Source organism: Salmo salar, chromosome ssa11 (assembly GCF_905237065.1).
Source record: "Salmo salar chromosome ssa11, Ssal_v3.1, whole genome shotgun sequence".
In the NCBI taxonomy this organism is placed as follows: Eukaryota; Metazoa; Chordata; class Actinopteri; order Salmoniformes; family Salmonidae; genus Salmo; species Salmo salar.
This window is the reverse complement of record NC_059452.1, coordinates 65,697,526-65,724,163: the sequence shown is the minus strand read 5'-3', so window position 1 is coordinate 65,724,163 and position 26,638 is coordinate 65,697,526. Positions and strand designations below refer to the sequence as shown.

The 26,638-nt window shown below is 40.9% G+C and overlaps 2 protein-coding genes across 9 annotated transcripts in view; both read right to left on the bottom strand.

Annotated features, from left to right (window-relative positions):
• Nucleotides 1–16,704, bottom strand: part of fcho2 (FCH and mu domain containing endocytic adaptor 2) — a 102,184-nt gene extending 85,480 nt beyond the window's left edge. For all 8 annotated transcript variants that reach the window (XM_014128060.2, XM_014128062.2, XM_014128063.2 and 5 more), the window contains exon 1: nucleotides 16,465–16,704. In XM_014128060.2, the coding sequence (XP_013983535.2) occupies nucleotides 16,465–16,497 (33 nt within the window). In that variant the 5' untranslated portion in view covers nucleotides 16,498–16,704. The remainder of the gene's footprint in view (nucleotides 1–16,464) is intronic.
• Nucleotides 16,705–23,294: 6,590 nt separating this feature from the next.
• The window catches only part of tnpo1 (transportin 1), a 67,287-nt gene continuing 63,943 nt past the window's right edge, over nucleotides 23,295–26,638 (bottom strand). The window contains exon 24 of the mRNA XM_014128059.2: nucleotides 23,295–26,628. The gene's annotated coding sequence lies outside the window, so the exon portion shown is untranslated. The remainder of the gene's footprint in view (nucleotides 26,629–26,638) is intronic.

The following is a 26,638-nucleotide window of genomic DNA, read 5'->3' as shown; positions in this document are numbered from 1 at the left end:
CAATGATCGACAACCAACTTGACAGTGCTTCAAGAATTTAAAATTCAAGTGCAAATATTGTACAATCCAGGTGTGCAAAGCGCTTAAAAGAGTTACCTAGAAAGACCTACACCTATAGTCACTGCCAAAGGTCATTCCAATATGTATTGACTCAGGAGTGTGAATACTTATGTAAATTAGATATTTCAATTTAAGAAAAAAAGTGCTAACATTTCTAAAAACATGTTTTCACTTTGTCATTATGGGGTATTGTGTGTAAATTGGTGGGGGAAAAAGGTAATCCATTCTGAATTCAGGCTGTAACACAAAATGTCGAATAGGTCAAGGGCTAGGAATACTTTCTGAAGGCACTGTACAGTATCAGTTCTTTATGTCTGACAAGTAGTATGGAGCTGCGTCTCGGGCAGGTTTTCGGTTAGCTGGCAATTTCAGGCTTTTGGCCGATAAATACAACTTTTGATGTTCAAATAATCCCATTGCGAAACAATGCTTTTTAGTCATTAATGGAAATCCATTTGACCGTCATGCTTATTGGTCTATAGGGTAATTTGCATAATTTAGTTCACAACTATCACACAGACAGAGCCTATTTTTTCTCAGCTGGTTGCTGCTGGAGTAAAACATGGGCTTTTATAAGCCCATTTATTGCGCAACATTTCTAACTGCAATCATGTTAAAAACAGTTTTTGCTGCACGATAAATTTATGAATTACCTTGGCACGCCTCCCATTCATCATTGAGGTGCAGGCAACAGGCTATCAGCACGTCACCCACCACCTTACAATGTGAGCTGGAGGCAGCATGCATTTGGAAAACATAAAACATTTTATTTCATATTATGAGGCATGTCTTACCTTGCTTGAAAGTAGCCTATAGGCAAAATCCGACCATGGAAACGATTATTTTATGATGACATCATAGGCGGCTCGTGAGTTGAGTTATTTATATATATTTTTTTACTTTATTTAACTAGGCAAGTCAGTTAAGAACAAATTCTTATTTTCAATGACAGCCGAGGAACAGTTTATTCTACAATTTCCATCCGTTCTGCGTGACAGTTCCAATTTTCATACGTGCATTTTCGTGGAACAGTTTAATTTAAATAACTTTTTGTTTCTCAAAAATCAATGGCAAGTGTTTAATCATAAAAATCAAAATTAAAATGATAAAAATCTCAAAGTTAAAAGTCAACCAATGCGAGATCACCAGCCTCTGCCATAAGGACACATTGATACAGAGTAATCCATTGACGGCTAAAGAAATGAGGGCTGGAACTCATAGCCTATGCAGCACTAGGCCAATAACTTCTATGCTCTTTCACACCAAGGAATGGTGATTATCGAGGGGGAGATTGCTGTAAAGATTTTTCAAAATAGCTTACTGTGAGGAGCTATAGTTTTAATATATAACTCGGAAAGGATGTAAAATTTTTTAAATAACACAAAAAACAACACTTTCCTACATTTTCGTGCAGCAGGCCAGGTAATTCTGTAAATGCTCAGGCGCGAGCACTCCCTCATCATTATCAGGTCAGAGAAACCAGACACACCCTCATTGCTCACATAGAGCACTCCAAAACAAAAGACAATGAAAAGAAATTGACAAATCTCATAAATGATGGTATGAAATAAACTAAAACTTGTTCTCACAAGTGTAGCAGGTTGTGAACTCTGCAAACCACGTGCATTGTGTGTAGGCCAGCGTAAAAAAAACACACAAAAAAAAAACATTTTAATCTATTTTACATTCAGGCTGTAACACAACAAAATGTGAAAAAAGGGGTGTGAATACTTTCTGAAGAACTGTATGTCCCATCCTACATTCTGATATTACCAGGTTGACCTGCATTAGGTGATGCTGCATATTTTTTTTAAGGACCCCCCAATGTTAAAGGGAAAGTAAACCCAAATTACAAAATATTACAAATTGGTTTCCTTACCCTGTAAGCAGTTTATGGAGAATGTATGACAGAAACCAATTCTTTGGTTAAACCATCAACCCTAGCACAGCATAGATATGAAATACCCTCATTCGTCCATCTGTGCACCAGCTGTGATTCACCTCATCAACTGAAATAACCCTTGACTGCCACACAGCCACTTCCTGGTTGCGTCCTGAACAGGGCCACAGTCAGCGCTTTGTATCGGTGTCATACATCATCATCACACCCCGCTGTGCTCAATTAACACATGGGTTCATTTAATTCCACCATATTGTTTGCCCCCTCCTACCTATCCCCTCCGAGAGGTCAAGGGTCATGCAAGGCTCATTCCAAACGAACCTGCAGCCCAGGCCTCAGCTCTGTGGCTATAATCAATAGTATGACTTTAGCACATGACTCACACACCATGCTTTACATATCCTAGGCTAACAGCTGCAAACTATGTCCACTGTCTCTGCTACCTACTGTAAAGACCGTGACTGTCCCAGACCTTAGTCACCATAATGACTAGATACCAAGAGACCTACAGAGAGTGACAGGCAGAGGCAGAAAAATAGAGAAATTAAGATTGTATTTTTTGTACTGACAGAGAGAGAGAGAGAGAGAGAGAGAGAGAGAGAGAGAGAGAGAGAGAGAGAGAGTCGGAGAGACAAAATAAAACTCAAAACAAAATGTTTACAGCAACAGGAAGGGCTAATATTATGTGCTACTGGAATGCAGCAGTATAGAAAAAGAAAATGAACACAAAAGCTAAATAAAAACAATCACAGGAAACAGGTCTGGGCGTTCTTGCTTTTTCCGCCCCACCAGTACAATGCCCCATAGTGACTCGCAAGGAACAGTCACACACATTCTATACAAGGAACAGTCACACACATTCTATACAAGGAACAGTCACACACATTCTATACAAGGAACAGCCACACACATTCTATACAAGGAACAGCCACACACATTCTATACAAGGAACAGCCACACACATTCTATACAAGGAACAGCCACACACATTCTATACAAGGAACAGCCACACACATTCTATACAAGGAACAGTCACACACATTCTATACAAGGAACAGTCACACACATTCTATACAAGGAACAGTCACACACATTCTATACAAGGAACAGCCACACACATTCTATACAAGGAACAGCCACACACATTCTATACAAGGAACAGTCACACACATTCTATACAAGGGAAAAGCTGTGATGGTTATGAGTCTGAAAACAACTGTGCTGTGGTGGAACACTACTGACTCAGTGATACTAGGAGACAGGAGTGCCACATGGCTCTTGACTTCAAATGCCCCATTTGGAGACTTATTGACCAAGGCTCTGGTGTAGTGATTAAAACTCTAACCACACTTTGTGAAATTCAAGGCCAGTCATTACTCTTGGCCTGGCAGTAAGTGGCCTGTTAAGACTGCCCTCCGCCCCAGTGAAAGATAACCTGTGGAGGGGTTGGCACGTGCATATCAATCGATGCCTCTGTGGAGCGAGACTAGAGATGTCCACAATGCCTAATTGAAAGAGCTCAGAGCTTCCCAAGAACTGAGAGAGAGAGAGAGAGAGAAAGCTGAAAGAGCTGAGAGAGAGAGAGAGATCACTTTAATAAATGTACCCATTTACCCAAATAGAATCAATAGGCCTATTCAAGTTGTGCCGATGATTAGCAACTGATACAGTACAACATGCTACTTTTACGCCGCGGAAAGAATGGATTCTGTAATGTCTTGCATGCCAAATGCAGTAGAATATTGTTTTGCCAGTGATAGACCAGACCATGGAAATCGCTGCTATGCTTCTCTGCTACAGTCAGCAAACAAACATTGGCCTTAGTTAGACAAAAGTAGGCAAGAGTATAACCATGCGAGAAGTTGACAAATTAAGACTGCACGGAGTGTGTACGTGCACAAGCATACGTGCAAACGTGTGTATTTCTACTGGGAACACTGGTTTCACTCACACAGACAGCTAGCCAGGTGGAGAGGTAGTGACCTCAAGCTAAATTGTTGTAATGACTCTTCACGCAAACTATCTCTGTACGTCTCACGTTAGTTCACAACTAGCCTATATTCTCTAATGAGTGGAAATTCATTGGGACAGTTTTGCTAACAAACAAAAGACAACATGTACTGTACCTTACACATACAGTAGTCAATAGGCCCTAGTGGAAAAAGTAGCACACACATTATGCAATTGACATTTCCACCAGTTAGCCTATAGCGCCGCACGATCAATTCAGGGGACAGAACTTTGGCTTTAGAAGTGGGTGGGGACTTCATACCCGACTACCCAGAGGCATCCGCATGGTCCTAAAGTGCACCGTTGCCTCATTTTGTATCACATTCCAATGATAAAACTGTGGGGGGACAAAAATGCAGTGGAAGTTGCGCCCCTGCCATCAATGCACGGATCACTGACGAGAGATCAGCCAAATGTAGCAACACCTCAAATGTCAACAACTCCCTCAATGCTTCTAAATCTCATGTGCAACGGTTGCCCGCTAAACATAGTTTTTAAGTTAAGTTTTAATGTCACGTGCACAAGTACAGTGAAAAGCATTTAGTCAGTTCCAATATCAGATTTACAATGTGCAGTGATACTGGAGTGACAGAGGTACATTACGTGACCAAAAGTATGTGGACACCTGCTCGCCGAACATCTCATTCCAAAATTATGGGCATTAATATGGAGTTGGTCCCACCTTTGCCGCTATAACAGCCTCCACCTTTCTGGGAAGGCTTTCCACTAGATGTTGGAACATTGCTGCGGGAGCATTAGTGAGGTCGGGCACTGATGTTGGGCGATTAGGCCTGGCTCGCAGTCGGGGTTCCAATTCATCCCAAAGGTGTTCGATGGGGTTGAGGTCAGGGCTCTGTACAGCTCAGTCAAGTTCTTCCACACCGATCTCAACAAACCATTTCTGTATTATCCTTGCTTGTGCACAGGGACACAGCTTGGAAAATTCCAGAAAATTATGTCATGGCTTTAGAAGCTTCTGATAGGCTAATTGACATCATTTGAGTCAATTGGAGATGTACCTGTGGATGTATTTCAAGGCCTACCTTCAAACTCAGTGCCTCTTTGCTTGACATCATGGGAAAATCAAAAGAAATCAGCCAAGACCTCAGAAAAACAATTGTAGACCTCCACAAGTCTGGTTCATCCTTGGGAACAATTTCCAAATGCCTGCACATGCCAATGCCTTCCAAATACCACGTTCATCTGTATAAACAATAGTACGCAAGTATAAACACCATGGGACCACACAGCTGTCATACAGCTCAGGAAGGATACGCGTGTGGTCTCCTAGAGATGAACGTACTCTGGTTCAAAAAGGGGAAATCAATCCCAGGACAACAGCAAGGGACCTTGTGGAAATGCTGGCGGAAACAGGCACAAAAGTATCTATATCCACATAACCTGAAAGGCCGCTCAGCAAGGAAGAAGCCACTGCTCCAAAACCGCCATAAAAAAGCCAGACTACAGTTTGCAACGGCACATGGGGACAAAGATCGTAGTATATGGAGAAATGTCCTCTGGTCTGATGAAACAAAAATATAACTGTTTGGCCATAATGACCATCGTTATGTTTCGAGGAAAAAGGGGGAGGCTTGCAAGCCGAAGAACACCATCCCAACCGTGAAGCACGGGGGTGGCAGCATCATGTTGTGGGGGTGCTTTGCTGCAGGAGGGACTGGTGCACTTCACAAAATAGATGCCATCATGAGGAAAGGAAAAGTATGTGGATATATTGAAGCAATATCTCAAGACATCAGTCAGGAAGTTAAAGCTTGGTCGCAAATGGGTCTTCCAAACAGACAATGACCCCGAGCATACTTCCAAAGTTGTTGCAAATGGCTTAAAGACTACACAGTCAAGGTATTGGAGTGACCATCAGAAAGACCTGACCGCAATCCCATAGAATATTTGTGGGCAGAACTGAAAAAGCGTGTGCGAGCAAGGAGGCCTACAAACCTGACTCAGTTATACCAGCTCTGTCAGGAGGAATGGGCCAAAATTCACCCAACTTATTGTGGCAAGCTTGTGGAAGGCTACCAAAACGTTTGACCCAAGTTAAACAATTTAAAGGCAATGCTACCAAATTCTAATTGAGTGTATGTAAACTTCTGACCCATTGGGAATGTGATGAAAGAAATAATAGCTGAAATAAATAATTCTCTCAACTATTATTCTGACATTTCACATTCTTAAAATAAAGTGGTGATCCTAACTGACCTAAGACAAGGAATATTATTAGGATTAAATGTCAGGAATTGTGAAAAACTGAGTTTAAATGTATTTGGCTGAAGCTTCCGACTTCAACTGTATCTACACTACATGTACAAAAGTATAGGGGTAAGGTGACTAGGCATCAGGATATATAATAAACAGAGTAGCAGCAACGTAAATTAAGACAAAACATGTAAAATATCCTATATCCACACGTGGCAGATGTTATAATCCTAATCAAACACCATGTTGCTTTATGCCGTGTGAAATGTGCCTGGCTTTCCATTATATGTATTCCATTCTATGCCAGTAGGAGGCCTCCATTCTGCGCCAATATAACCATATGTAGTTCAGAACGTTCCATATCCTGAGGAAGTTATTTGGTTATGGCTGAATTGCTGCTTCTGCAATGGATAGCATTAGAATATGTCTGTTCCACCACTACCTTCTACTACACTAACTCTACAGTATTCCCATTTCTCTACCTACCATTATAGACCATTAAGAGATGTTGGTGTGTGTTTGCACACCAGACGTGGCGATTGTGTGGTTTTGCAGAGCCTTATGCTGGGAGAGACAGTACAGAGCTCAACTCTGATGATCATGAATTAGTGCTCATTTCAGTCACTTAGCAAAATCGTGCATTCGTTTTAACAAGAGCTGGCCTGTGGTAGAGGTCTTTACAGATCCACCTGTACCCGAAAAGCCGGATCCAGAATTCGAAATAATGTCACGGGTCCTGGTCAGATCTGATTGTTAAGGGTCTGTGTCATTTTAACGGACTTGTTCCAGAAGGACCCATACAGATCCAAACGCTGCAGTGTGGGGTCGGGGTGGGGTGGGGAAGAGACAGAGAGAGAAATGCTATCATTTATGCTACTGCTCTTTGCTTTTCATGAGTGGCGCGTGTAGCTTGTTGTTGGTCAATTATAAGTCATCGTAGCAGCACTAGGCTACAGTCATAGAGCCTCTGTGTGGGGCAAAAAGTTAGGGGATAAATCAATGGAAGATGGAATTAAAATGACGGAATTAAAAGAAGGATAGGCTACAACGACCAAGATCCAACAGGTAGGCCGCTACTGTATATTCTGAATGGAGTTCTTGTTTGTAACTGTAGGACGAGAAAGCACATGCCGCCTCAAATAGCCTAGCTATCTAGCTAGCTTAACTAGCTTCTCCGGGCTTCATTACAGTCAAGACATGTAGCTACTACGTAACCATATTGGATGATAAAATAACCTAGCTATGGCAGGTATTAGTCTACTATAGCGTGAGTCGGCTTGGTTGATTGCTGTCTCTCATCCCTCCCTCCCTCCTCCTGGTTCCCTGTGTCACTCGCTCACACTCACGGTAGCCTATACACACAGCGGCCCCTGCTAGAGCATCACCTCACTCTGCCGCCTCTCCCTCGCGCTTTATCAGCTCTGGTTAATAAAGTAGCTTAAAAATTTACTCTTCTGCTGCTTCCCGCACTCGGATCAGGTCTGATTATATGTATGTATGTATATATATATATATATAACAGGTCTAGTTGTCCTCGGATCCATGCTGGTCTCTATATTTTACAAATTAATTGATGCGTATCGATTACGGATGGGAATGCCCCAGGTCCATCTGTCTTTCTGGCCTCAAAACAGAGAATGTGTTATGTGTTCTGTTTGCTTTGGTAGTACAAATTATGCTAAACTAGATCTTTATGGGAAATAGCCAGTTAGCATCAATCTTCACATTTGAGCCAAGCACAAAATGTACACAATGACGAATAACATGGATTTAAGCAAGTCAAAACAAAGGAAAAAGAAAATTGCAGTGCATAGATCAGAACACTAGCACAGGAGCGAAAATAGGTTGCTGTAATTCTCAACAACAACAAAAATGGATTGGAAGAGAAAATGTGTAACAGCAACCAGACTAAAGAGCCCATTAGCCACCAGACCAGAATATGTATCCTCGTCTAAACTTCATGATATGATTTGATTTGTGAGATGTGGAAAAAACAGAACATGGTTTATTTTGCCCATTCAAACAAATACAGCTAAAATCCTTGGTTGAAGCTACTCCCTAAATCCTCATTGGTCATCACTGTATAAATAAATAAGGCAAAGAGTCTCTGGTTCTCTTCACTCCCACTAGGCTTGGACAGGAACTTTGTTTTGTACTTGTGTACATTTAGATCAAATAATATCAGATCAAAAATGTTCACATATCCTTTGATTCTTCAGTAGTGGAAACTTCAGTGATGAAGCCAAAAGAAGCCTTGGAGCAGTTAGTTGGCCAATGGTACTTATAACCCAGGTGGACACTCTCACACTGGCCAAGTGAAAGCTACGAAAAAACATCCTTGTCTGTACAAACTCACTAAGGCTTTTAGTATGTGTGACTGTTTAACATGTCTCTCTCTCTCTCTCCAGACAGATATGGTAAAAGGTTTCCCATCTGTAAATGGCAGGGAGGGAGCCATCGGGAGAGCGAGAGAGCTCTCCTCGACACACGCACGTGTAAACCCAGACGCCCTCATGACATCATCAGAATGTCTGCCTGCCGACGGCACTGAGGATCATGTGACTAGAGAACGCCTGCGAGGCGAGCAGAGCAGCAGCACGCAGGTCTGTCACAACATGTCAAACCAACAGTAACTCACTGACTCACACAGGACCGGAGAGTTCCATGGTTAAGTAAGTATACACAAGGTTGTAGTGTAAACTCACATTAGGTTCGCTATGACTGCATGAAGCTAGGACAGATGGGCAGTATGTGTAAGGCCTCCTCCCTCAATGTCATGACATTTGGTGTTTTATTAGGATCCCCATTAGCTGTTGCAAAAGCAGCAGCTACTCTTCCTGGGGTCCACACAAAACATGAAACATAATACAGAATGACATAATACAGAACATCATTAGACAAGAACAGCTCAAGGGCTGAACTACATACATTTTTAAAAAGGCACACGTAGCCTACATATCAATGCATACACACAAACTATCTAGGTCAAATAGGGGAGAGGTGTTGTGCCTCGAGGTGTTGCTTTATCTGTTTTTTGAAACCAGGTTTGATGTTTATTTGAGCAATATGAGACGGAATGGAATTCCATGCAATAATGGATCTATATAATACTGTATGCATTCTTGAATTTGTTCTGGATTTGGGGACTATGAAAAGACCCCTGGTGGCATGTCTGGTGGGGTAAGTGTATGTGTCAGAGCTGTGTGTAAGTTGACTATGCAAACAATTTGGGATTTTCAACACAATGTTTATTATAAAAAGAAGAAGTTATGCAGTCAGTCTTTCCTCAACTCTTAGCCAAGAGAGACTGGCATGCATAGTATTAATATCAGCCCTCTGATTACAATGAAGAGCAAAAGGTGCCGCTCTGTTCTGGGCCAGCTGCAGTGTAAGTAGGTTTTTCCTTGCAGCACTGGACCACACGACTAGACAATAAATCAGGATTAGACAAAACAAGAGCCTGCAGAACTTGCTGCGAGGCGAGCAATTACCATCTAGACCTATATTTTACTGCTGTCTCCACCACACCCCATTCATAATCAAGCATTCTGTTGGCAGAGGAATAGTTGCCTTTCCAAGTTGCTCCCAAGCACAAATGTCTACAGGGCCAGGAGTTTCCCTGACAACGTGACCTGACGAGGAAAAACTCCAGGCCCAAGTTCTTGACCTTATTTGGGAGGTAAAATATAAATTGACTCAACTCAAGAGTAGCCGTTCCCTGTGGAAACCCACGTTTCCCCAACTCAATGTTGACCTATACCTCCCAACCCCAGATACCAGGGGAGAATGAAAAGATTCCTCCAACTGTCATTTGGCTAGGTCCATCTCTGATGAGCTCACAACTGAATCTCATGGCCATAACCCAAAACAAACAGAAAATACTCCTATATTCCTCTCCACAGAGCAAGAGAGTCAGGGGTCAGAGCCAGGAGCTATCCTCTTTCTAGCATGACATTTTGTGATGACCTCATATTCAACGCTCAGCAGAGGCAAACAAATAAGAGGCAAGACAAACAAAGGCAGCCATTTATTATTTGGACAGTGGCTCTTCACAGTGAGGGAAAGGGCAGAAGCTATGGTAATGTTACTAGGCCCGGTGTCTCATCTCACCATGTTTCATCACATATTGGATGGATGGAGTGATTTGAAACTACATCTGAGGCTAATCAAAGTAAAACCCCAAACCAATGTCAACAGTCATTTTCTAGAACATTCTCGGTGTGTTTCAGTGTGTACGAATTATGTGGATGTGTGTGTGTCCCTAGGACAGCTTTCTCCTTCCTGGTGTGTGGTCTAATAACTTCCCACTAGCTCCCTTCCCTTTCCACTAGTACACACACACACACACACACACACACACACACACACACACACACACACACAAGCTCCTCACCACAGGGATGAGAAATATGTCCCAGGGCTGTTGGCTCTATTAACACTGTTTGCTTATCGCGGTGACATCTTATTGTCCCATGAAACGCTGAGGGGGACAGACAGTTCACCACACACAAGCCACACAACACTAGTTTAGTGGGCTATAGAAAGCTACAGTGCTCTCTCAACCCAACCTGCTGATCCACTGATACACAGTTCACTTGGAGGGCAGTAGGCTATATGCCTGGCCTGGGCTACAGTCACATTCAGTAGGTTGAGACATATTGAAATAGCAGACAGAAATCTAATGTTTAGAGCCGACACAAAGCTATTCCACACGGTAGAGAGCCATGTCTGTTCTGCACAATACATGTCTATCTGAACATTATTGAATACGCTCCTGGTTTAGATGGAGTCTACTGTACACGAACACAATGCATTATGCATGCAAACAAAACACCACATTAAAAAACAGTAGACTGCAAACAATACTGAATATTGTACTGTTTCAGTACAGCTGCAACTGTACTATACTATCGACTGTTGGGTAGAAAGTATTAAAATCAGAATGGAAAGAGGGAACAGGTTCATTTAAAAACAGGGAGCAAAGCTATTGAACGGGAAGCATAGCAGTGACACAGTAGACACTACAGTGTGTTTCCTGTATTCCTAAAACACTTGTTCGTTTAGCTGAGGGAAGAGATGCTGCCGTGTCAACATTTGAAATTCAGGAGTCGGTGAAAATATCTGTGTGTGTGTAAGAGAGAGTGTGTGTGTGCCCAGCATCCCACATAGTTCATGACTTTATTTCTCTTGTAAATGATTTGATTTCTCTCTAGAGAAACGACATGTTGGCCTCACAACAACAAAAAAACTACAACTAAATGGAGTTCAATTAATTGAACCGGCGTCGGTTTCTTTTGATTGTGTGGCAAGACATAATCAAAGCCGTTCAAGCTGAGAAATAAACCTTGAACTTCAGAGTGCTTGTGATGTGGCAGAGTAAAAATACACCTTGCGGTCTTCATTCTTTCTCTCTAAACCTGATTTCCTACCATCATATACCGGTTTCTCTAGTCTAGTATGTTGAAGTACATCAAAACATATATTTTAAAAAGTCTTCAAGAAATCAGTGGTGGTATTTAGCCTAGGCCTATATTTTTTTTTAAAATGTATTTAACCTTTATTTAACTATGCGCAAGTCAGTTAAGAACAAATTCTTATTTACAATGAAGGGCTACCCTAACCCAGACAACGCTGGGACAATTGTGCGCCGCCCTATGGGACTCACAATCACAGCCGGTTGTGATACAGCCTGGAATCTAACCAGGGTCTGTAGTGACGCCTCTAGCCCTGAGATGCAGTGCCTAACATGCTGACCAAACCGGACAAGTGCGTGCGGACAGGTCGAAAAGCATTAAACATTTATGTCAATTTAGCTAGCTAGCTTGCTCTTGCTAGCTAATTTTTTTCTGGGATATAAACATTGGGTTGTTATTTTACCTGAAATGCACAAGGTCCTCTACTCCGACAATTAATCCACAGATATTCAGGAATCCACAGGAATTCGGTTTACCGTTTTTTTCTCTCGACCTAAGTTCATCTTTCAATCACCCACGTGGGCATATGCTTCTAAAAACCTATGAGGAGAAGGGAGAGGCCGGACTTGCAGCGCATTGAGCGTCACAAATAGAGACGATTTCTATTTTAGCGCCTGGCCACGCAGACCCTCGCGACCAGTGTGGGTGCAATGATTGAATAACATGTATGTGTACATTTATTTACCAACGCTTGAGCACACACCATGTACGGTCAGCATGTTAGAGTGCTGCGCCACATCAAGATTAGTCCAATTGTCTTGAGTGAGTTGAAAGTGATCAGTTGTATAAAATGACTTTAGTAAAAATACTTTAAAGTACTACTTACCCCCAAAAATGACTTACTGTATCTGTACTCTACCATTTATATATTTGGCAACTTTTACTACACTACATTCCAAAATAAAATAATGTACTTTTTACTCCATACATTTTCCGTGACACCCAAATGTAGTTGTTAACATTTTGACGGGAAAATGGTCAAATTCACACACTTATTAAGAGAACACCCCTGGTCTTCCCTACTGCATCTGATCTGGCAGACTCACTAAACACAAATGCTTCATCTGTAAATTATTGGAGTGTGCCCCTGGCTATCCATCAATAACACAAAAAAAAAGAAAATTGTGCATTCTGGTTTGCGTAATATAAGGAATTTGAAATGATTTATGCTTTTACTTTTTATACTTAAGTACATTTTAGCAATTCCATTTACTTTTGATACTTAAGTATATTTAAAACCAAATACTTTTAGACTTTTCCTCAGGTAGTATTTTACTGGGTGACTTTCACGTTTACTTGAGTTATTTTCTATTAAAATATATCTTTACATTTACATGACAATTGAGTACTTTTTCCACCACTGAAAGTGAACAATCAGTTGTGTAGCCTACTATTAGTGTAGGCACACAGTCATCCTCCTCCTTCCTCTCCTTGTACTATGATGTGGCAGAGTAAAAATACACTTTGTGCTCTTCACTCCGAACCCAATTTCCTTGTATCATATACCCATTGCTCTAGTAGATAAAAAAGATATATCAAAGGTCTTCAAAAAGTCTGTGGTGTGTGTGTGTGTGCATTTTACATTATCTTCATCAAGATGAGTTCTACTGTCATCAGCCGATATCAACCTACTGTATCACAGACTAGGCTAACCACAGTGTTGTTTCCCAGACTTCTGGCCACTTTCCTCTCCACTGTACTGCTCCATCTCAGCAGGACCTCTTTTCTGGGTCTGGTTAGTCCAGCTGACTGTTGTGTTTGTTATGAAACAGAACAGAAGGGACGCACCCTGACCGCTACTTCCTTATGATCTCAGCAAACATCTGTGGAATGCGGCCCCAAACACCAGCGATTACACACCACAGGCAGTGTCAGTGTCCGTCTGTGCCCTTCAACAGCGAAATGCTGATGTCATGTTAGGGTAGGGTTACTGTATATGTGTGTGATGTACAGTAGGCATGGGGGGGGGGGAGACAATATCCAAGTCCATTGTCATAAAGCCTAGGCTGTCAAAGTAGCAGGTGGCTGCACTAGCCAGCAGATCCAACACCTTACGCTTGCTTTCAGCTGCACTACAGGGTAAGACAGGCCATTTGCTTAAATGAAGACACTGCGGAGCTGGTGTGAGATATGGCTCGGAAAACGTACCTCAATCAAGGGATGAGAAATCTGTTGTACTCCAAATTGTCCCACTATCCCAAATGTTACACAGAGAAGATTGAACGACTACTAAAAAACTAAAGCAGGAAGCACCAGTGACTCTGTCAATAAAAAAAAGTGGTCAGATGAAGCAGATGCAAAGCTACAGGACTGTTTTGCTAGCACAGACTGGAATATGTACCAGGATTCTTCCGATGTCACTGAGGAGTACACCACATCAACAAGTGTATCGATGATGTCGTCCCAACAGTGACCGTACGTACATACCCCAACCAGAAGCCATGGACTACAGGCAACATCCGCACGGAGCTAAAGGGTAGAGCTGCCGCTTTCAAGGTGCGGGACTCTAACCCGGAAGCTGATAAGAAATCCCACTATGCCCTCCGACAAACCATCAAACAGGCAAAGCGTCAGTACAGGACTAAGAATAAATTGTACTACACCGGATCCGATGCTCGTCGGATGTGACAGGGCTTGCAAACTATTACACACTACAAAGGGAAGCACAGCCACAAGCTGCCCAATGACACGAGCCTACCAGACGAGCTAAATTACTTCTATCCTCACTTCACAGCAAGTAACACTGAAACATGCAAGAGAGCATCAGCTGTTCTGGACAACTGTGTGGTGATGCTCTCGATAGCCGATGTGAGTAAGACCTTTAAACAGGTCAACATTTCCAAGGCCGCAGGGCCAGACGAATTACCAGGAAGTGTAATACGAGCGTGCGCTGACCAACTTGCAAGTGTCTTCACTGACATTTTCAACCTGTCCCTGACGGTGTCTGTAATACCAACATGTTTCAAGCAGATCACCATTGACCTTGTGCCCAAGAACACAAAGATAACCTGCCTAAATGACTACCGACCCGTAGCACTCACGTCTGTAGCCATTAAATTCTTTGAAAGGCTGGTCAAGGCATCCACACCATTATCCCAGAAACCCCAGACCCACTCCAATTTGCATAACGCCCCAACAGATCCACAGATGATGCAATCTTGATTGCGCTCCACACTGCCCTTTCCCACCTGGACAAAAGGAACACCTACGTGGGAATGCTATTCATTGACTACAGCTAAGCGTTCAACACCATAGTACCCTCGAAGCTCATCACTAAGCTAAGGACTCTGGGACTAAACACCTCCCTCTGCAACTGGATCCTGGAGTTCCTGACGGGCCGCCCCTAGGTGGTATGGGTAGGTAACAACACATCCGCCACGCTGATCCTCAACACGCTGATCCCCTCCTGTACTCCCTGTTCACTCATGACTGCATGGCCAGGCAGGACTCCAACACCAACATTAAGTTTGCTGATGACACACAGTGGTGGGCCTGATCACCGACAACAATGATACAGCCTATAGGGATGTCAGAGACCTGGCCGTGTGGTGCCAGGACAACAACTTCTCCCTCAATGTGATCAAGACAAAGTAGATGATTGTGGACTACAGGAAAAGGAGGACCAAACACGCCCCCATTCTCATCGATGGGGCTGTAGTGGAGCAGGTATTTGCATGAGTCCTCGGATCCTCAAAAAGTTCTACAGCTGCACCATCGAGAGCATCCTGACTGGTCGCATCACTGCCTGGTATGGCAACAGCTCGGCCTCTGACCGCAAGGCACTACAGAACGGTCCAGTACATCACTGGGGCCAAGCTTCCTGCCATCCAGGACCTCTATACCAGGCGGTGTCAGATGAAGGCCCTAAAAATTGTCAAAGACTCCAGCCACCCTAGTCATAGACTGTTCTCTCTGCTACAGCACGTCTGTTTATTATCCCGTACATTGATTCTGTACCGGTACCCCCTGTATATAGCATCGTTATTGTTATTTTACTGCTGCTCTTTAATTTGTAACTTTTATTTTTCACTTATCACTTATTTTTCTTAAAACTGCATTGTTGGTTAACTAAGGGCTTGTAAGTAAGCATTTCACTTTAAGGTCTACGTCTGTGGTATTCGGCGCACGTGACAAATACAATTTGATTTGATGCTAAATAAACATTGTGGACCTTATAGGAAAGGCCTTCATACGACATAATCGATTAAATCGATCTAGCTTCAGTCACAATGTGGCCACGTCAAAAACAGAACCGATCGCTCAGGGAGAATGTTATGTTTCAACATAGTACAGTAACGGAAACTGCAACATTGTAACCATTCTTACTCAGACAAATGTTGCAACACCGTAGCACCTTAGTTAGGTTAGCATAAGCCTGCATCAAACTTATTAAAACATCTGGACTCACTGAAACATCAGTATGGAAGAAAGTGACGAGTAGGGATTGTGAATGACAATGACAAAGGTCCAATCATTTCCACGGGAAAGACCATAAACATTCCAAGACACTCCTTAACAGCCAATTGACTGCACGAGAGGTGGATTCAATTCAGCGGTCATGTTAGATATCATTCACAGAGGCCCAATCCCCGGGGTGACAAAATAATATTCGCCGAGAAAAGTAGCGGGGGTGACATTGTGTTGACCCAGATCCTTCAATTTCACCGGAAAGATCACGCATAAATCTGGTTGAAGCGAATAATATATTTGTTAATGTCTTTGTCACATCCACTTGCGGGACTGTGGGACTTGAGCTAAACAATTTAGCCTACTAACCCGGCCAACAACAAAAAAAGCAGAACCTACCCAGAAATTCTCTAGGAAGTAGGGCGTTATCATCTTGGTTTCTTCTTCTTTCCTCTCTTCAACTATATTCTTGTTTAATTTAAATTCAGGCAATTGCTCCGCCGTTCTCCGTTTCCGTTGTTTGCCTTTTGCTCCTTTTCCTTACGTTCCTCTTTCTTCTCCCTCCCCACCTCAAACTCCACCTCCTTTAGAAAGCGAAAGGCAACTGAATTCAATCTTTCTCCTCCAAAAATTCAGACGAAGAAACAGCGCCACCCATGGTGGGAAGAAAAACAGCAGTTTCTGTTCTGCACTGATATTCTACAATGGTTCTAGAATTCGACTGAACACATTTGTTTTACTTGTTTTATTTTTTTATTATTATGAACACAACAAATACAAAAAAACACAAATATACAAACAAAAGTACATAAACCTAACAGATTACATATCAATATTCATTTTCAATTTGTTAAATTATTTTATGGTGCATATTGCTTTTTTGTTTTTACATTTACTGATCATTTCAAAATAATATTTCAATTCTTAAATAATGCGAAGAAGGGTTTGTTCTCTGCCCACTTCATTTTATGGATAAAGAATCCTCCATGAAAGATAAACAAATAAACAATGAAAGTTAAATCAGGTTCCATATCATTTGGATCAAAATAAAACATAATATCAGAGTCTCTCAGATTAACATTAATAGTCGTTTCTTATAAAATAAAATCTTCTAACTCACTCCAAAATCTTCTGACATATCTTCTGACAACAACAATCTTCTGACAACAGTCCCAAAATAAATGGTCAAGAGTTTCTGGGTCACAACAGCAAAATGCACATTTGTTATCAATAGCTATTTTAAATCTGTGTATAATAAAATGTCTTTACAGGGAAGATTCTATGAATGAGTTTGTATGATACTTCTTTCACCTTATTAGATATACAATATTTACCAGATAACAAAACTTTGTTCCAGTTCACTTGTCCCAGGGCTGCATTCCAGTACATTTTAGCAGAGGGAATAGTAACATATTGATAGTTTCCTTATATACATGTTATTACATTTATAGTTTAAAATGTCAATTCCTTCTAATTGTATTGAGGCTACCAAATCCTCAATTGTTGCGCTTGTAGTATTGTTATATTCTCCTAAAAGAAGAATAGCACCTTTAGGGACGGCTCTAACAACAATTTGATACTCCTCGGGAGTGAATGTAACATTGTGTGTTGTCATGAATTCTGGATAATCATATAGTTGGCCATCATTATTCAATAATTGTTTAACCCAAATAATGTTGTTGTCAAACCAGTTCTGGAAAAATAAAGACTTGTTTTGTATTTTATGTATACCTACGTGGGGAAAAATTGTGTTTGTACATGAGGTTCCAAGTTAGAAGTACTTGTTTATGAAAGTTAGCAAGCTTAATAAGGATTTTACACATATCAAAGTTGCATTTGTGTAAGAATTCTAGACCACAAATCTGTTGGAATATTAAATTAGAGATTATATTCCAAATGCAATCCTTATTTCTTAAATAGTTTTGTATCGATTTGATTTTAAAGATTATATAAGAGGTTTTAAAATCCAGAGCATTCTACCCTCCCTCACTTTGGGTACTACATATTACCGCTGTTCTTAAAAAATGAGGTTTATTCCTCCATATGCAGTTAAATTATTTAGTATCAACCATTTTAGTTACTGACAGGAACATCCAAGGCAAGGGAGGTATAAACTAATCTGGACAGACCTTCAGATTTTGATAAAAGTACACATCCAGATAAAGAAAGATCTCCTAATAACCAGGAGTTAAATCTCTTTCCAATTTTCTCTACAATAGGAGAGAAATTTAAAAGTTGGCCCTTTCTTTCTGATCTTTGCTAACTTTAATACCAAAATCTGTGATCACATCTTTTACAGGGATACTACACACTGAGTTTAAGTCACATCTTTTCAACGCAAATAATTCACATTTCCTTAATATTCAGAGATAAACCAGATACATGTGAGAAGGCATTAATACACTCAATAGCTTTCCTGACTTCATTATGATCTTTCAAAAAAATGGTGGCGTCATCAGACAATTGTTAACATTTTCTCTTTGTCTTGTATCTGAATACCCCTAAAACTATCCTTATTTATATGAAGTGCCAATACAAATAAGAAAGGAGAAATTGGGCATCCCTGTTTAATTCCACGTCTAATGTCAAATCTCTGTGAAGTTCCATGGGATAACAAAAATATAAACGCATCATGCAACAATTTCAAAATTTCTACTGGGTTACAGCTCATTTAAGGAAATCAGTCAATTGAAATACATTCATTAGGTGCTAATCTATGGATTTCACATGACTGGGAATACAGATATGCATCTGTTGGTCACAGATAAAATAAAAAAATTAAGGAGCGGTGAATCAGAAAAACAGTCAGTGACTACCATTTGTCTCATGCACCGTGACACATCTCCTTCGCATAGAGTTGACCAGGCTGTTGATTGTGGCCTGTGGAATGTTGTCCCACTCCTCTTCAGTGGCTGTGTGAAGTTTCTGGATACTGGTGGGAACTGGAACATCCCAAACATGCTCAATGGGTGACATGTCTGGTGAGTATGCAGGCCATGGAAGAACTTGGACATTTTCAGCTTCCAGGAATTGTATACAGATCCTTGCGACATGGCCATTATCATGCTGAAACATGAGGTGATGGTGGCGGATGAATGGCACGACAATGGGCCTCTTGTAACGGTATCTCTGTGCATTCAAAATTGCCATTGATAAAATCCAATTGTGTTCATTGTCCATACTTTATGCCTGCCCATGCCATAATCCCACCGCCAGCATGGAGCACTCTGTTCACAACACTGACACCCACAAACCACTCACCCACACAATGCCATACACGTGGTCTGCGGTTGTGAGGCCGGTTGGACGTACTGCCAAATTCTATAAAATGACGTTGGAGGTGGCTTATGGCAGAGAAATTAACATTAAATTCTCTGGCAACAGCGCTGGTGGGCATTCCTGCAGTCAGCATGCCAATTGCACTGACCCTCAAAATTTCAGACACCTGTGGCATTGTGTTGTGCGACAAAACTGCACATTTAGACTGCCTTTTTATTGTCCCCAGCACAAGGTGCACCTGTGTAAGGATCATGCCGTTTAATCAGCTTCTTAATATGCCACACCTGTCAGGTAGATGGATTATCTTGGCAAAGGAGAAATTGCTCACTAACAGGGATGTTAAAACATTTCTGCACATTTGAGAGAAATAAGCTTTTTGTGCGAATTGAACATTTCTGGGAAACTTATTTCAGCTCATGAAAACAGGGGACAAACCCTTTACTTGTTGCATTTATATTTATTTTCAGTGTATTTTAATGTTCTAAATTGCTGTGATGACTATCAGCCTATGTGGGCAAGGATACCAGGCTATGCAAAAATGTTTTATCATAACATTAGAACCACTGTGTATCTCATATCTCCTCCTTCAGGGCAGTTAGTACAGTCCTTTTCTGTGTCAGGTATCAGATGCTGTGTCATGTGGGCTATTCTCGTCGGTGGACCTCTTGGTGCCTGTCAACGACTAACTATTGTTCAGTCATTATCGCATGAATGGGAGATAGAGAAACACTGCTCTAAGAGAAAGTCTTAAGACTGGTGATGCTGTCAGAGTGGTAGATCATTCCCTAGCTATGTAGTTCCCATTAACACACTTATCTGGGTACACTAGGCTGCAATGGGCTCCTCCATAGGGACATTACACTGTCGTCATCTACACAACCACCTCACCTCTAATTGTCTACGGTGGATGAAAGTATGGGGTCAATCGATAACTGGTCGATTGCTGTTTACCAGGTTCAAAACCATTAAATAAAGTTTAATTTGATCTAAAGTACATTTAAAATTGTAACACTAAAGTAACAGAAAAGAGCAGTCCCAGACTTATGTAAACAATTTATTCTCAACTATGTACAGATCCAAGCAGTGATTACCGTTAACATCCATCACATCATACAAATGTCATTACAAAATTACTACAGTACAATATAGATTCTTTGCATGATCCAAAATATTTGGTGGCCCCAAAAATTATTTTACCTTAAAAAAAAAAAAAAGGTCCAATGCAGCTGTTTTTATCTCACTATCAAATCATTTCTGGGAAACAATTAATTACATTTTAGTCATTTAGTAGACGTGCTTATCCAGAGTGACTTACAGGAGCAATTAGGGTTAAATGCCATGCTAAAAGGGCACAGACATTTTTCACCTAGTCGGCTCGGGATTCAAAACAGTGACCTTTCAGTTACTGGCCCAACGCTTTCAATTAAAATGGTCCAAAATCAACAAAAATAGCTTCTTAGCAAAGATCAATTTCTCAAGCAAAAATTTTGCTTGGACTGTTTGGGAGTGGGGAGGGGGAAAACTGAAAATTAGCTGTTATTGGCAGAGAGGTTTATAACCCTCTTTCTTATTGGTCTATTAGCTAATTTACCTCATGGAAGGCCAAAACTCCATCCCACCAAAACAGGCTGAAATTTCAGGTGGCCTTTTCAAAAACCTCTCACACTAAAAGGGCATTATAATTTTCACAGTATTATTCCAGCCTCATAGTGTGGAAATATATATAAAACAGTTTAATAAAGTTTGACTGCACTGGGCCTTTAAAATTTCAGCAGCATTTACAGAAACCAGTCAAAAGTTTGGACACACCTACTCATTTAAGGGTTTGTCTTAATTTTTACTCTTTTTTTACGTTTTACATTGTAGAATAACAGTGAAGACTTCAAAACTGAAATAACACATATGGAATCATGTAGTAACAAAAGTGTTAAATATTTTATATTTGAGATTCTTCAAAGTAGCCACCCTTTGCCTTGATGACAGCTTTGCACACTTGGCATTCTCTCAACCAGCTCCATGAGGTAGTCACCTGGAATGCATTTCAATTAACAGGTGTGCCTTGTTAAAAGTGGATTGGTGGAATTTGTTTCATTCTTAATGCGTTTGAGCCAAATCAGTTGTGTTGTGACAAGGTAGGGGTGGTATACAGAAGATAGTCCTATTTGGTAAAAGACCTAGTCCATATTATGGCAAGAACATCTCAAATATGCAAAAAGAAACGACGGTCCATCATTACTTTAAGACAAAGGTCAGTCAATACAGAACATTTCAAGAACTTTGAAAGAGTCAAGTGCAGTCGCAAAAACCATCAAGCGCTATGATGAAACTGGCTCCATTGAGGACCGCCATAGGAAAGGAAGACCCAGAGTTACCGCTGCTGCAGAGGATATGTTCATTAGAGTTACCAGCCTCAGAAATCTGCAATTAACTGCACCTCAGATTGCAGCCAAAATAAATGCTTCAGAGTTCAAGTAATAGACACATCTCAACATCAACTGTTCAGAGACTTCATGAATCAGGCCTTCGTGGTCGAATTGCTGCAAAGAAACCACTACTAAAGGACACCAATAAGAGGAACAGACTTGCTTGGGCAAAGAAACACAAGTAATGGACATTAGACCAGTGGAAATATGTCCTTTGGTCTAATGAGTCCAAATATACGATTTTTGGTTCCAACCGTCGTGTCTTTGTGAGACGCAGAGTAGGTGAACGGATGATCTCTGCATGTGTGGTTCCCACCGTGAAGCATGGAGGTGGTGGAGTTATGGTGCTTTGCTGGTGACACTAATTTATTAAGAATTTAAGGCACACTAAACCAGCATGGCTACCACAGCATTCTGCAACTATACGCCATCCCATCTGGTTTGTGCTTAGTGGGCCTATCATTTGTTTTTCAACAGGACAATGACCCAACACACCTCCAGGCTGTGTTACGGGCTATTTTACCAAGGAGTGATGGAGTGCTGTATCAGATGACCCGGCATCCACAATCACCCTACCTCAACCCAATTGAGATGGTTTGGGATGAGTTGGACCTCAGAGTGAAGGAAAAGCAGCCAACAAGTGCTCAGCATATGTGGTAACTCCTTCAAGACTGTTGGAAAAGCATTCCAGGTGACTACCTCATGAAGCTGGTTGAGAGAATGCCAAGAGTGTGTCAAGCTGTCAAAGGCAAAGGATGGCTACTTTAAAGAATTTGAAATGTTTAACACTTTTTTGGTTACTACATGACCACATGTGCTATTTCATAGTTTTGATGTCGTCAATATTATTCTACAATGAATGAAAACAGTCTAAATAAATACAAATCCTTTAAGGAGTAGGTGTTTCCAAACTTTTGACTGGCACTGTATATAAATAAATTACTAGTTTCTTACATTATTCAGCAAAAAGGGGTGAAGGCAGACTTGGGAGAAATTCTAGTAAAGTTTTTTTCTCATGGCTAAATGAAGGTCACAGGCTATTTGTTAGAGGTGTTCTTTAAATGAGACATTCTACTGCGGTTGGTTGGTGCTGTAAAAAGAGAATACGATTTTTAATAAAGCTTTTTGCCCCGCTCTTCTTCAAAATGAAAGACCTCAATTTGCAAACAAAGCTGTAAGAAGCCATGAGCATATTTGTTTTTCGCTTAACGTGCAAGGTCTTTTTCCCATTATTGGAAAACATTATGAATCACCATCATTACAAATCACCATCAAAATCATCCAGTTGTTATCAAGGCATCATGTACATATTACATTTTAACACCATCTACAAATGTCTTACAATCACTTTGCCACAGTTGCATTAATTATGTGCAAGTTCTCTTCCTAATTTCATATTCCTCAAAGTTCTAAGCCAATTTGAATGTCTGTGTATATCTAGATACAATTATTCTTTGACACTGACTCTGGGTGTGTGTAAGTCTCCGTGTCTTAATGGTGAGCTAGCACACATATCAAACACATTAGTGAACTGAACACCCATAGACGGGTATATGCTCTGTATTCAAGGGTTAAAGCAGGAGAGGCTTACTAATCTCTTATCGGTAAAGGGAGATGGAAAAAAGGCATACATTTGGAAAACAATAAGAAAAATAAAACGGTAAACATAACCTCCTGCGGTTACTACAAACAAATATTCAAGTAAAGAAACGACATCATAGCAGCAGCAATATCGGTAAAACAGCACACCAACAGAGATTGTTTTATGATTTTGTTTTGTGGGGGACACAGATAAAGCTAATTCCTGGACTAAACAAATATTTCAGTGGATATTCTCCATTCACCATGCTTTATAGACCATCACTAGGTTTAACCTGTGTCTCGGAAACCAGCCCTCTATGTTTGTATTTTTTCCATTCAGTGTGATAAGTAGTGGTAGGACAAAACCAATCAAGCCATGCCTCATCCAATTTTTTACATGCCAAACAGCTGGAATGTGACAAAAACTAAATACATTTCAACTTCAGGACACAACAGACATGGCACAAAAACAACAACTACAGAAACATGTGCCTCCATATATCCCATTATGTCTTATTTGTGTTACTTGACATTAGCCTGGTGAAGTGAAAAGGAACAATCCTGTTTGGATCCAGGCTAACTTGACATACCATTTTTTGGGTTTTACTAGTGTTTAATTGTCCCATTAACTACATGTTACCAATGAGTAAAACCCCCCATCAATAAACAGTTACAAAAATAATACAAAATGTATAATAATAATAACAACAACAACCTTAGTTTGTTGGCTTTGGAAAGGGTTGTGGCAATATCTGCAGTACTTTATCCCCAGGCTTAGTTCACACCAATTATCTTTTAGAGCATTTCTGATATTGAGAATCTTATATTTAAAACAGGTCAAAAACACCCACACAAGTTTAAAAATATACATACCTTAGAAGTGACTATACCATATCGAATACCCAGTGAAATGAGGTGTTTAGTGTTATAAGTCTCCTGTAAATGAATACTTTATGAGTAGGTAAAATGTGTGGGTCTACTAAAGTATGCATTTATGTGTAGTCTGTTTGAACAAGTGCTTCTAATGTTCTTTGTGAGGGGGACAAAAATACTACAATGATTACTCTGACCTACAGAGTGAATCTGATTAGTTGGTTGGACATAAAGCTGCTTTCTCCCACACACACCCAATCCCTGCCCACCATGGGATAAATTCAGGCAATCAACGACTTCAAGACTTCTGCACTTAACAGAGTCAAAACAATAACACTCCAAAAACAAAAATGAGCCAAAAATAGTTCAAGCTTCACAGTATTTAACAAGATAATACATTTGGATGTGGGCTACAGGTAAAAGGTTAAGGGAAAAAATGCTCCTGCAGGTATGTATGAGATACAAGGTCCAATATTGCACGTCAACTAAATGGTTTGGGAAGTAAAGGGCCACCAACACGCAAGGGATCAAGCATTAGAGTACGCTGCATTCAAAACGGTCATTACAATCATCCTCAAAGGTCATGCTTTTAAAACAGAAAGCAAAGCAACAATAACAGTACAGACGGGGGAAAAAAAATAATTTAAAAACAACGATTTGCGTGCTGTTGAGTTTTGGATCGGCAACCAACCAAGGTCAGAGACAGACACGCTATCAAGACAGTGCCATAGTCCCAGTAGTAATACTCAAGGAACAAAGGATGAACACGTTCAGCTAAAGCCCTGTATGCCCTTTCTCTACCCCTCTCCCTACCTCCCTCTGACAAGGTTAGAAATACGTCGCCACGATTCCAAGTTTTGTTTTCAGAAAAAGGTGAGAAAGCTGGAAATTGAGATTTGAAACAATATGAGTCAAGAGTCAGGTAAGCATCTAAGAGACTGATATGATGGCCACTAGTAAAACGTCCATGCATGCAGAGAACACGTCACTTCCACAGCACAGAACAGAACAGAACAGAGGCAGCCTGAGAAAGTTGACCTTAAAGTTATGACATGTATGAAGCAGTGTTCACGGTCTCTTTGGAGAATCACAACCAAAACCCCTGCTAGATGGATTCAACTAGATGAGAATATAAAAGATCGTTTCCAGACTTGTATGTTTTCTAAACTGTTTGTAAACCTGGTTCATGCTAGACACTGACGGGAAAGCCTCTGGTAAACAAAGGGGTGGTGGAGGGACAAAAACCTGAAAAACGGGAAACTACATGGTTGTTTAAGAAACCTTATCACAGGGCTATACAAGAAATACCACAACTATCCGATGACGCCACACATATCACTCTAACGTTGTACACCCACTGTCCTCACTTCCAACTTTGACGCAAGCATGCTACTTAGTTATTTCCTGTTTTTAAGACAAGTCACTTTCAACCACAACAAATAAAAATCATGTGAACTTCTGTATGTGATGTGTGTTTGACTGACTGGTTTAGGCAACACAACTTCTGACCTGCCTAAAAAGATTTAAACTCTGATATTACTCTAAATATGCACTGACAAGATTTTTCATTAACTCAATGTAATTACTTTGATGACTACAAGAAAATACATGCTATTCTTATTCTAAGATATGTAGAGGCAGTTTCCCAAAGAAAAAAGAGAAAAAAAAACTTGCTGGTTCGATTTTTTAAAATAATGATAGTTTCAGCATTTACTTTACTCGAATACCCTTCGGGTAGCAGCCGTCCTGGCTGTTGAGGATACTATGTTGTCTTTGAGACCATTAACAACATTTCCATGCGACTTCCTGATTTTTTAACCACCCCTACATACATTTTATGGTTGGTATCCTCCAGTCTACACCAAGACCCTCCCTCCCCCTACCTCTGAGTGCCACTTTCCGGCCGATACGTATTGATTTAAAAGCTCTTCTTCACAGTCCGCTTACCCTCATATCAGCACTACCCCCTCTAAATATAAAACCATGATTTTACCACAACTAAACGAAATAAGCTTTTTCCCCCTTTTTTTTGTTTTGTTTAACGTCGCTGGAGAGCTTGGATGAAAGAAAATTTAAAAAAAGAGACTAAACAAAAATGGCTAAGCTGACATCTTTTCATTACGGATTGTGATGTTGAAATGATTAAATTAATTTTTCCTCCCTAGATAAATTTGGCCCGCCGGTCCCCATGTCCCCCTCGCCTGTTGCGTGGGGGGGGGGGGGGCGCCGAGTGCCTCAGCTGGCTAACACCTCCCTCCCTCCCACCCCGCCCATCCAGAAGGTTGAGGAGGGGGTCACGGTCTGCACCCCCTTCCCCTCCCCAGCTGGCAGACCCTACCCCCAGTAAAGGGTAACATGTTCCCTGGGTATAAGAGGTTCCCATCCGTCGTCTCCCATAGTGCATGACCTGGTAGGAG